The sequence below is a fragment of the Lutra lutra genome, chromosome 10 (genome assembly GCF_902655055.1).
Source record: "Lutra lutra chromosome 10, mLutLut1.2, whole genome shotgun sequence".
In the NCBI taxonomy this organism is placed as follows: domain Eukaryota; kingdom Metazoa; phylum Chordata; class Mammalia; order Carnivora; family Mustelidae; genus Lutra; species Lutra lutra.
This window is the reverse complement of record NC_062287.1, coordinates 65,891,541-65,904,519: the sequence shown is the minus strand read 5'-3', so window position 1 is coordinate 65,904,519 and position 12,979 is coordinate 65,891,541. Positions and strand designations below refer to the sequence as shown.

Here is a 12,979-nt window from a genome sequence, read left to right as displayed (position 1 = left end):
TGCTGGGAGGGGAAAGCATCTATACCACTTCGAGGGTATTTAAGAGGAGATATGGTCTCTTTGCATTGCTGTCTGACTTGTGTTCACTTTCTCCAGCAGAAGGGGGATGAGGCCGAAGTCTCTTCACCTCACTTTGGTGAACCTGTGAGTGTGAACTCTGTCCAGTTTGGGTGATTTGGGTGGGAGACACTGTTCCAAAAGTCTAGGCTAGCCCTGGGCAGCCTGCAAGTGAGTGTGAGTGGAGTGTCATGGCTGGGGAGACTAGAAGTTTCCTCTGTTCTATGATGACTGGAAGTCTAAAGTATGGGGGGGTAAGGAGGCAGGATTCACCTTCACTTTAACCCTATAACCTGGCACCTTCACTAGGGCCACTGGCCATAGACTAGGGGGACTGCTGGGCCCAGGAACAGTCAGACAAGACCGCTGCTTTTGTCACTCTAGTAAAAATTACAGTCAAGTTCCAGTTCCTGACTGGGATTCCTCTTGGGGGCAGCCTGGAAAATCTCATCTTTGCTGATGAGCACTAGACGGGTCCCACCTCTGCTCAGAGCAAAGTGCTCAAGGTGATGTTGAGGGCAGCATGAAATACAATCTCATCTAGAACTGGGGCTAGGATAGAGTCCTCTGGCAGAGTTTCGCCACTCACACAAGATAGCCATACAAATCCTCCTCACAAAGGTTTCCCTTGAGAAATGAAATAAGAGTGCAGAATCTTAGAACTTCTGAGTGGTAAGATAATCACCTTTGCAAGAATCACCTGATCCAGAGATCCGTAACCGTTTTTGGATCATGGAATTCTCTGCGATATTGCTGAAAGCCATGGTTTCTCTTCCCAGAAAAATACATACAACATGCACACATAAACACACATATACATTTGCAATAGTTTCAGAGGGTTCACAAATCTGATGAGAAATCTGAGACCCTAAAGAGTTAAGGGCCTTGCCAGGAAGAGTCAAGACTAGAAACTGGGGCAACTGAGTCAAGGCTGAAATTTGTGACTGCCCCCAACCAGTCTACTATTCCACTGTCTTCCACAGCCCCTAGCCCTTGGGAAGTCCTTGGAAGATTGTGAATGACAGGTCCCCTTGTCCTATCTGTTTTATAGACCTCAGGCTTGTCTGTGCATCCCCCTTTACTGGTTTATATTTGACTGAGAAGCCCTCCCCTTCCACTCAGTGCACATGCATACACACAGCCACCTTAGCAGGGTCTGTGGAGACAGAGGCCCCACAGTGGAAGTGGCCCCACCTCTTTCCTCTCCAGCCTGCCTCCAGAGTCCCAGCTCTACCTTGTCTCTTTCAGAATGTCTCCAAAGGGTTAGCTGACCGGAAGCAGAATGACCAGAGGAAAGTGTCTCAAGGCAGGCTGACTCCTCGTTCTCCCACAGTTGAGAAATCCAAAGAGACTGCAATTGACCAGAAGGAAAACTGTGATCCCCTCCAATACCCTGAGGCCACACCCAAAGGCCCAGCTTCTGGCATAGGCAGTGGTGGGAAAATGGCCCTGAATAGCCCTCAGCCTGGCCCTGCTGAAAATGAGCTGGGAAAGGCACTTCTGAAGACAGCCAAGGAAGGCAACCCTCTGCCTAGAGGTCCAGCCCAGGGCTCTGGAGGCGTGGCTCCCCTGAGCCCCCAGGGAAAAGGTACAGCTGGAGAGCCGACAGGGTCAACATTTGGCTCAAAAGCGGAGTTGCGGCCCCCTGCTTCCCGGCCACCCCTACAGCGGGGGGTCTCCTGGGACAGCGGTCCTGAAGAACCTGGCCCCCGGCTGCAGAAAGTGCTTGCCAAGCTGCCTTTGGCAGAGGAAGAGAAGCGTTTTTCAGGCAAAGCTGGCAGCAAGTTGGCCAAGGCACCCGGACTCAAAGACTTCCAGATACAAGTGCAACCAGTACGGATGCAAAAACTGTCTAAGCTCCGTGAGGTAAGTTCCTGGGGGCCAGCTGGGCAGGGTGTGCACTCCAGGTACCCCCTGGGCTGGAGACCTCTGGGCTGAACTGCTAGGCAGTGCAGCTGTGGCCAGGATTTGGGCCTTATGGGTCCCAAAACTTCCCCACCTGATAAATCAGGCCCACTGTGCAGCATCTTCTTCATATGTTTCAGGTGCTTTTACCTCACTTCCTAGGGTGAGATCAGTGGGATGTAGTTGCCACACAAAGTCACATTTTAAGGGGAAGGCAGGTGGACGGATGGGCACGTGGGCCCTCAGTACTGGGCTGTGTTTTCCCCTCCAGCCAGAGCTGGCAGCTCATAAACAGGAAGCCCTTGATAGAGTGCCTTGTCATGCCAAGGATGGAATAGCTTTTCCCTCTGTCAGGCCCCTGAACTTTCCTTCCTGATGCCTGTTAACCAAGGGCCTCAAGTCCATCTTCAAGTATAATGATGGCCATGAGGGGCTGCTCCCCCTGTGGTGAATTTCTTCCGCTGTCCATGATGGCCCCATCTTTCACTGGCCATCAAACCAGGCACGGTAGTCTCTCATGGGGCGGCCACCCTACGCAAGGGGTGATTGGGAATATCCAGCAATGTAGGGGACCGAGATAGGATGTGAGGGTGAAAAGAGATGAACAGGACAAGGAATTGTTATCCAGTCCCGTTTCCCCGGAGGACCAACCCAGGCCACAGGCCAAGGCAACTGGGACTTCATGGGGTGGGACCTGGCACCCTCACGGCTAGAACTGGACAAGGTTCCCCGGGCTCCCCTACAGAAGGCATGTGAGCTGGGGAAGGAAAAGAGGCACCTGATAGCAGTCAAGCACAAGTGAGGAGGTTTCTGTGCTAGCAGGGACACATTGCAATGTTCATATTCAGAAACCTTCATTCCTATTCAGAAACTTTTCGGATGCTCTGAATTGGAGGCTCAATGGAGCTGCTAAGGAAATAGGTAAAGGGCCATGGCCAATTGCTCCATTTGGTCCAGGAGCATCCTCTGCTGGTCCCTCCCTTTTTCTTCTTTACCCAGGGGACAAAACAATTAAATGGCCCCTGCTACACAGGAGACTGAAAATCCCCTCATAAGCACAAGTCACAAGGCGTGAGGAGATCTCTCAAATGTTGGAAGCGCTGGTCTGGTGCTGACTGACTTGTGGTCAGCATCCCCATCTCTCCTGGGCTTTGACTGCCAAGGCCCCAAGCAGCATAGTTGGGCAGCAATTCTCAGGCTTCATTTGTCTGGAGAGTTTAACAACTTTAGGGGTGCCATAACCAGCCCCTGAGGAAACTGGGGGTAGGAGAGGTCACAACTCCTAGAAATGGGCATTCACTGCCTTGAACAACAGGGCAGGAAGCTCTAGCCAGCTTGAAGCACAGTCATGGGCTCAACAAAATTTCCAACAGAAGCTCCATACACCTCCAGGTGACCATCCTGTCCCCAGAGCCCTGGGCTCTGCTTCTGTTTGTCATATAACTCTCAGCCACAGTGTGGCTGGAGCTCATTTGCCCTGAGGCCCCCAGCCTTACTTAAAAGGCAGACCATGCCAAGGACAATTCTTAACCCAAGAAATGTGGTGCTAATGGTGGGGTTTCGGGCACTTTTATGGGCTGGGAGAGGAGCAGTCTTCCAGGTGCCCTTCATATGTCACCATGTCATGACTGTCCACCCACCTTTGAGGCTGCCCCTAGTACCTCCCACATAAGGCTGGGTGGTCACAAAGGCATAAACAGAACAAAGAGAAGAGCTCCGCCTGATGTTATTGTCTGAAATGTTGTTTTCTTCTTCCCCTAAAAAGGAGCACATCCTGATAAGAAATCAGAACTTAGTGGGGCTCAAGCTTCCAGAACTTAGTGAAGCAGCTGAGCAGGAAAAAGGTAGGTGGGGTCCGGGCAGATGCTCTCCTCAGGCCAGGGCTGGATTCATTTTTACCAGATAAAAGAAGGTGAATGTGTAAACTGGAGACTTCTGTCAGGGCTTTGGTCTCAGTGGCGAGTGTGTGCCAAACACAGAGGAGGCACTCAGTAAATATTTGCAGATAAATGAGAATCAGATCATGTTTCCTGCCCAGAGAACCTCTAAACTTGTCTCCTCCCAACCAGCACCCCCTTCCGGACCCTGCCAGCCCTCCCTGAGCCTTGTTAGCACCTAGAAGGCTTGGAAGGGTGACCCAGGCCTCAACTTTTGACACTTCCTTTTCCTCTCACACCCAGGAAGTCACTCAAATAGAACAGTTCCTCTTTTCAAGACATCAGAGTCATCTCTTGCTTTCTAATCTGCTGTCACCACAAAGTCCAGACACCAGCCCTTTCCTCCCTGGCCCTGCAAGTCCCCACCCAGCCACCCTGCCAGACTCATCTGGAAAATAAGACTTTGGATCTCCTGCCTCCCTCCTGCCCCCCATCTCCTGGCTCACCTCTTCTCTGGGTCATGTTACCTGTGGTCAGTCATAGCACAGAAGCCTTCTGCTTAAAGATTGTTGTATGGGCAGGACCGGGGTGCCACCAACTTTGTTGGAAGCCCTGATCTGAAATATAGTTAACTAACAGCTGCCTATTCAACATTAACAAGATTCCCAGAAGTAAAATTTCCAACAACTTTTTAAAGTACTAATTAAAGAAAATTAACCATCTTTAGAGAAAAACTTCGGGGAAAAATATGATATACTTTTCCACTTTTAATTTTTAATGTGCTTATTAAAGCAGCTTCAAAACACTAGGAAAAGATTCATCTTAAAATTTGCCCCACAATCTCCTAAATTCTGAAAAAAAAAAAAAAAACACAATTTTTATTCTTTCCAGTATTTACCTGCATTTATAATTTTTTTCACAATTGATTTGTATAGCTATATCTTCTTATTTCTACTTTTTAAACTTATTTCATAACTGATTCCATATATTTTGACCTGTCCTGTTGTTTATCATTGAATGGGTGTACCTTTCCACTGATACATTGACTGTGGGTATTCCAAATGTTTATAGTTCTCTTAGCTATGATTAACCACCCTGCTCTAAACAACTCCGTACTCATAGTTTTTTTCTTTCTTCCTTCAAGTTATTCCCTTGAACAAATTCTCAGGCTTAAGATTTACTGGGTCAAAGTGTAGAAACACTTGCATTTACCAAGTTGCCTCCAGTGTAGACTGCTACTGGCAAAGACTGAGGAGTCTTCCTCCTAAGAACTACCAGCACTGGACTTTGCTTTGCTTTCACTCCTTACGGGCAAGAATATAGTAAGAATCAGATAATCAATAAATGCCATTTTGTTATTACTTCAACTAATTTGCTAGCAAGCAAGTTCAAATTTAAATATTTTAAATGTTTATTTACTCTGTTTTTTCTTAGTGGGCAGAGTAGATTTGCATCGCTCTACCCAAGTGTCCATATGGGTCTTAGGGTTTTTTGTTGGTTTATTTTTTGTTGGTAATATATGTAAACTCTACAGACATTAACCTTTTACTGTATTCTTCTCTTGAAATTTATTTCTAGTTTCATACCATTATGCTTGGAAAAGATGCTTGATGTAATTTCAGTCTTCTTAAATTTATTGAGACTTGTTTTGTTCCTAACATATTATCTATTCTAGAGAATGTTTCACGTGCACTTGAGAAAAATATGTATTCTTTTGCTTTTGGGTGGAATGTTCTGTATATGTTTATTAGGTCCATCTGGTCTGATACGTCATATAAGGCCAATGCTTCCTCATTGGTTTTCTGTCTGGATAATCTCTCCATTGATGAAAGTGGGGTTATTAAAGTCCCTTACAATTATTGCATTGCTGAAAATTTCTCCCTTTCGTTTGTTTTATATTTAGGTACTCCTATATTGGGTGCATAAATATTTGCAAATGTTACATCCTCTTGTTGGGTTTGTATTTTTCTTAGTGCTTTTTCATCCCATCATTTTTTGCTTTTTAACAAGTTTTACTTTAGAGAAATTGTGAATTTTTTTTTAAGATTTTATTTATTTATTTGACAGACAAAGATCACAAGTAGGCAGAGAGGCAGGCAGAGAGAGAAGGAAGCAGGCTGCCTGCTGAGCAGAATGCCCGATGCAGGGCTCCATCCCAGGACCCTGGATCATGACCTGAGCTGAAGGCAGAGACTTTAACCCACTGAGCCACCCACGTGCCCCGAGAAATTGTAAAGTTTTTTATAATAATCTTTGCCTATCTTTTCTTTTGAGAAGTCTTCCATTATTTTTTTTTAAAGATTTTATTTATTTATTTGACAGAGAGAGATCACAAGTAGGCAGAGAGGCAGGCAGAGAGAGAGGGAAGCAGGCTCTCTGCTCAACAGGGAGCCCGATGCGGGACTCGATACCAGGACCCTGAGATCATGACCTGAGCCGAAGGCAGTGGCTTAACCCACTGAGCCACCCAGGTGCCCAGTCTTCCATTATTTAAATTGTTATAAAAACATTACTTCTCCCTAATTGGGATAGCAAATCTATTTTCTTTTTTTTTTTATTATGGGTGTTATTTATTTATTTATTATTTTTATTTTTATTTTTTTTCTTCTTCATTTTTTTATTAATTTTATTTTTTATAAACATATAATATATTTTTATCCCCAGGGGTACAGGTCTGTGAATCACCAGGTTTACACACTTCACAGCACTCACCATAGTACATACCCTCCCCAGTGTCCATAATCCCACCCCCTCCCCCCATCAACCCTCAGTTTGTTTTGTGAGATTAAGAGTCACTTACGGTTTGCCTCCCTCCCAATTCCATCTTGTTTCATTTACTCTTCTCCTACCCCCTTAACCCCCCATGTTGCATCTCCTCTCATATCTAGCATGAAAGACTCTGGGAGTCTCCGTGAAAGCTAAAGAGGCCAGCTCTTTTTGGGAGCTCTAAATACAACAATGTATATGAGCTCATAGGAAAAACTCGAGTCTCTTATGATAATTGTTGGCTGTCCCTTTGGGAAATGGGAAAGATCCTTATCAGAACATTCTGGAATCTTAAGAACTTTGGCTCTCCTTCAGTTTCTGAGGATTGGGAGGCTCTTTCCTGCTGCATCTGGTCTTTCCAACAATCCAACAAGTTCTCTTCATAGACCATTTGTAGGATGTTTGGGTCCTAATCATTTGCAGGTCATTTCATGCCAAAGATGTGAGGCTGATTGTGGGCTAGTTCCCAGACTGCATGCTGGGAATGCAGAGGTGAAAAAGACTCAGGCTCTGCCTTCAAAAAGAGGGCCTTGTCTTGGCTGTCATTATTGGTTCCTTCAGTTACCTCAACAACGTCCATCCCATCTCTCAGCACTCCTAACCTCCTCACCCAGCTCAATTCACTGCCTATACTCAGCCAGAGGAAATCTCTGAAATACAAATCTGGTTCAGCATTTTCAGGGCCCTTTATTCAACTCTTAAGATGAGCACTAGAATCCTTAGTAGGATGTACAAGGCCCTGTGTAATTAACCCTCCTCCCCTTTCCCATATTTTCAAGGGCCACTCTCCTCACTCTCAATATCTTGGCCTTCCTTCAGCAACTCCTTCTCCTTGGCTTGGCATAGGCATAGAACCTGGAATGTTCTTCCTCTCATCCTCTTTGCCTAATGAACTCTCATTCAGTCTTTTCTGCTCAAATGTCACTTTTCTAGAGAACACTTCTTCAGTACCTCCAGATCCTTCTGTCTTATAAAATCTATCACTGTATGAAATGAAATGTTTGATCTAAATGTAATGTAATTAATCTCTGTCCCATGAGGTAACAAGCTCCCAGAGGACAGCAACTTGTCTGTTTTGCTCAGCATGATATCCCTAGTTCCAAGCCCATTGTCTGAATCATAGTAAGCACTCAATAAATACTGGATAAATGAATGAGCTCACCTTCACCTTCTAGGAGAGGAAACACAAGGATAGAAAACGTCACTATAATATATTGTGTCAAGACCTTACAATACAAAGTACCTAGGAACACAGGGAAAGAAGCAGCCAGCTCAGTAGGGGTGAGTGAGGGCAGGATTCCAGGAGCAGCTGCTTTGAGCTGAGGAAAAGAAAGGCACTGGAGGCAGAAGCAACAGCAGGAGCAAAGACACACATGCATCTTCCAGTTCTCGGCATGCTTCAGGAACAGAAGTAATCCTACGTGAACCAAGAGTGGATCATGTGTTCTAGAGAGATGGATACGAAGGGTGGAGTATGAGTAGGGAGTAGGGAGAGTGAAGGCTTTGAGGGACAATTAATGAGTTTGAACTACATTCAGGACCCCTTGGAAAGCCAGAGAAACCTGCAGATAAGGAAGCATCAGGATCAGAGCTGAATTTGAGAATAATTCTTCTTGACAAATTATGAAAGCTGGCCTGGAATGGGAGAGGCTGGAGGCAGGGAGACTGGTAAAAAGGGTATGGAAACAGCATGGTGAGAGGTGATAAGACTGTGGATTGAGATGGACAGGAGGTTTGAGAGCTCTCTGGAGGTCAGCTTGCCAGCACTTGGTGAGGAGACAGGGTATAGGGGAAGACCAGAAAGACCACCAAATGTGTGTCTGGATGGCTAAGGTGGGTGATGGCATCATAAATGAGGATGGGGAGAACAGGAGGAAGAGCTCACCTGAGGAGAAAGACATCAAGTTTGGATTTGGATATGCTGAATGCTCACGGAGAGCAGCTTGGATGCCACAGTCTGACAGACCTAGTTTTGCATCCCAGTTCTACTACTAATTAGCTGGAACACTGGGAAATTACTTAACTTAGCTGAGCCTAAGTTTCCTAGAATGCAGAAAATTAGCTTAGCAATATTTATCTTGCAAGGCTATTGTAAAGAATGAATCAGAAGCTACACCTAACACAAGTTGATGTTTGATAATAGTGGCTGCTGAAATTGTTTTCATCATCTTGATCCAAGTGACAACATCTAGGAAGTAGTTGGATATCTGGACATGGAGGTTGAGAAAGATATGGGGAGTCCCTCTAGCTACCCCCAGTCTGAGCTCAGAGCCCTCAGATTTCAGATAGGGAAAAGTCCTCCTTGAGAAGATCAATCTGAGAAAAGTTTATCCCCAACCAATAGCTTTGGCCTTTTGGGGATCATACTGAGTCTCAGAGCATCTTTAATCAGGAGCCCCAGAAGTTATTTTTCTAAGTCTTGGAGATTACCAGAAACAAATGCTTTCATTGGAATGAGCTAATACAGGCAGATATGTTTAAAATAATTCTACCGTTAAAATGCCTCTTGCATATTATCAAAATATTTAAATAATAGTGAAAAATGCAAAGAAAGTAAATATAGCTTCTAACGAATGCCCTCTTCCCACAAATACAGGAGGAGGAAGGGAAGAAGGAAGAAGATTATGCTAGATTGCTAGATGTACTTATTTTAGATAAAAAGTATGAAAATGTAATTGAACTTGAATTAAAGCAGAGTGAAACTGTAGGAATTGCTGAATTTTGGCATTTTCTTCCTCTAGAAAACAGAGATTAGTTTTTTAAAGTTTAAAATATACATTATGAAATGCATTAAGAGTTTGGAGTCATTGAGGTACTTTTTTTACATTCCATGTTTTAAATTTGGATTATTGACTTCCTATTGAAAAAGATGAAAGTGACTGCATTTCTTCCCACCTTCATATTTCTTCCTATCCTTCCATCTCCATAAATACAAATGATAAATTATACTTTTTATGCTGTCAAGGCTTTACCATCTACATTCCATTCTGTAAATATAATTTCTATAGTTAGTTAGCCCTAAACTTATATGTAAAAGGATTTAATGCTGACCATCATTCCCTTTACGATGGCTCACCATTACCTAGTTTGTGATTTTGATTTATGTTTTGTTTAGCTAGATTTTATTATCCAATAGTTTTTCTAGAAGGGCTCAAAGGTGCTGTTTCCTGAATTTTAGTACGTTTAAAAATGTTATCTTTTTTCTTGAAGGACAGCTTGCATAGTTTTAAATTTTGGGTCATTCTTTTCCTCAGAACTTGGTAGACGCTACAGTGTATTTAATGTTGTAGAGAAGTCTGAGACCAGCTGATTTCCAGCTCCCCTCAACCTCCACCTCTCCCTGTAGATGGCTTACTCTTTCCACAAGAGCAGTTGGAGAAGCACTTCTTTATACATACGTGTGTGTGTGCGTGCGTACGTGTATATATGTATAAATGTATATATGAATTGTTCCTTTTGTTCACTAGTTCAAAGACACCACAGTCTGTAAATTTCTCACCAGTATCTCAACTACAGGTCCATTATTTAATCTCTAAATACTTCAGTCTTTCTTTCTCAGTTGCCACGTAGTTGCCATGACATTGTTCTCATTTTATTTCTTTTTGATATGGACATTTTCACCTGGATTTTCTCTTTACCTAAATATATTATGAAGGTCAATTTTCATTGACTCCTTCCAACCTTATCTGAGATCCCTGTCCTCCCTGCAGTGCTTAGCTGAAGACTGGATATTTTATGTTTGCTTTATTACTGCTTTGGTGGTAGGGAAAAGGGGAAGTTCAGATGGAGCTGTGTGTAGTGGTGTTTGTAGGATTGGTTTCTGCCCTTTTTCTATAACTTTGTTCATAGTCCAACATATGAATTTATTACACTGCAGTATGGGCATATCTTGTGCTTTTAGGTGAGTAGTAGTGGATTATAGATTATTTCCCCAATTTAGGGTAGAATTGTAGAGACAATCAGCCCAGGTGTTTATTTTCCAGACTTGGCTCAACTATTCCCAGCAGCCATTCTCACTCCCCTGTCAGATAGAGGAAAGGAAAAATAGACAAAATCCAAGGAGTTTGGCCACTATGCAATTTTTCAAAAAGTGGTGGTCAGGGGTAGGGAGCAGCTTCAACTGGGGCTTTCCATGTGTCTCCTGCCCACACTTTATTGGATGGGCTTGTTTTATTTTTTTTCTTTTGTCTTAAATTCTGGTAAATCCCTCCATATTATTTGAGATAATCAGCTCTGGTAGAATGCTGTGCAATCATTCTGCTTTTCCTCTCCCCTCTTACTCAGTAAGAAAAGCAAATAGCAACACAGGAAGTTTTTTCTCTTGTTGGGAGTATTGTTGTAGTGGCATGGAGATCCTTCCTTTCTGAAGAAACTTTCTGAATCTCCTCTGGAGGCTGCCTGCTCACCCCCTCAGTCTACTTCCCTTCTTATTCTGTGGTATTACACTCTTGCCAGAATTCTTCCTCTTAACATCTTGCCCTCAGTAATGATTCTTTGAGGGAAGAAAAAAGGGTTATCAAGGGTGGGAGCTCTACATTTATTCCTAGCAAGTTCTGTCTTTCTCTAGCCATTATTTTTTTCTGCATATAACTTTTTATTAAAAATTAACATATCATATAATGTATTATTTGCTTTGGGGATACAGATCTGTGAATCATCTGTCTTACCCAATTCACAGCTCTCACCATAGCTCATACCCTCTCCAATGTCCATAACCCAGACACACTATCCCTCCCTCCTATCCCCCCAGCACCCCTCAGTTTGTTTCTTGAGATTAAGAGTCTCTTATGGTTTGTCTCCCTCCCTGGTCCCATCTTGTTTCATTTTTTTTTCCCTCCCTACCCACCACGACGCCCCGCCCCACCTCTCAAATTCCTCATATCAGAGAGATCATATAATTGTTTTTCTCTGATTGACTTATTTTGCTTAGCATAATACCCTCTAGTTCTATCCACATCATTGTCTAGCCATTATTTTTTTTAATTTTATTTTTTATATACATATATTTTTATCCCCAGGGGTACAGGTCTGTGAATCACCAGGTTTACACACTTCACAGCACTCACCATAGCACATACCCTCCCCAATGTCCATAACCCCACCCCCCTAACCCCCCTCCCCCCAGCAACCCTCAGTTTGTTTTGTGAGATTAAGAGTCACTTATGGTTTGTCTCCCTCCCAATCCCATCTTGTTTCATTTACTCTTCTCCTACCCCCTTAACCCCCCATGTTGCATCTCCTCTCCCTCATATCAGGGAGATCATATGATAGTTGTCTTTCTCCGATTGGCTTATTTCGCTAAGCATGATACCCTCTAGTTCCATCCACGTCGTCGCAAATGGCAAGATTTCATTTCTTTTGATGGCTGCATAGTATTCCATTGTGTATATATACCACATCTTCTTTATCCATTCGTCTGTTGATGGACATCTAGGTTCTTTCCATAGTTTGGCTATTGTAGACATTGCTGCTATAAACATTCAGGTGCATGTGCCCCTTCGGATCACTACGTTTGTATCTTTAGGGTAAATACCCAGCACTGCAATTACTGGGTCATAGGGTAGTTCTATTTTCAACATTTTGAGGAACCTCCATGCTATTTTCCAGAGTGGTTGCACCAGCTTGCATTCCCACCAACAGTGTAGGAGGGTTCCCCTTTCTCCGCATCCTCGCCAGCATCTGTCATTTCCTGACTTGTTAATTTTAGCCATTCTCTCTGGTGTGAGGTGATATCTCATTGTGCTTTTGATATGTATTTCCCTGATGCCGAGTGATGTTGAGCACTTTTTCATGTGTCTGTTGGCCATCTGGATGTCTTATTTTTTTTTTAAAGATTTTATTTATTTATTTGACAGAGAGAGATCACAAGCAGGCAGAGAGGCAGGCAGAGAGACAGGAGGAAGCAGGCTCCCTGCTGAGCAGAGAGCCCGATGCGGAACTCGATCCCAGGACTCCGAGATCATGACCTGAGCTGAAGGCAGCGGCTTAACCCACTGAGCCACCCAGGCGCCCCCTGGACGTCTTCTTTGCAGAAATGTCTGTTCATGTCCTCTGCCCATTTCTTGATTGGATTATTTGTTCTTTGGGTGTTGAGTTTGCTAAGTTCTTTATAGATTTTGGACACTAGCCCTTTATCTGATATGTCGTTTGCAAATATCTTCTCCCATTCTGTCAGTTGCCTTTTGGTTTTGTTAACTGTTTCCTTTGCTGTGTAAAAGCTTTTGATCTTGATGAGATCCCAATAGTTCATTTTTGCCCTTGCTTCCCTTGCCTTTGGCGATGTTCCTAGGAAGAAGTTGTTGCGGCTGAGGTCGAAGAGGTTGTTGCCTGTGTTCTCCTTAAGGATTTTGATGGATTCCTTTCTCACATTGAGG

The 12,979-nt window shown here is 43.7% G+C and overlaps 1 protein-coding gene across 10 annotated transcripts in view; it reads left to right on the top strand.

The window, feature by feature from the left end:
- Positions 1-12,979, top strand: part of IRAG1 (inositol 1,4,5-triphosphate receptor associated 1) — a 123,517-nt gene that overhangs the window by 68,578 nt on the left and 41,960 nt on the right. For 7 of the 10 annotated variants that reach the window (XM_047693283.1, XM_047693287.1, XM_047693284.1 and 4 more), the window contains 3 exons: positions 97-144; positions 1,306-1,923; positions 3,728-3,806. In XM_047693283.1, the coding sequence (XP_047549239.1) occupies positions 97-144; positions 1,306-1,923; positions 3,728-3,806 (745 nt within the window). The remainder of the gene's footprint in view (positions 1-96; positions 145-1,305; positions 1,924-3,727; positions 3,807-12,979) is intronic. The other 3 variants (XM_047693288.1, XM_047693282.1, XM_047693286.1) reach the window with 2 other exon arrangements.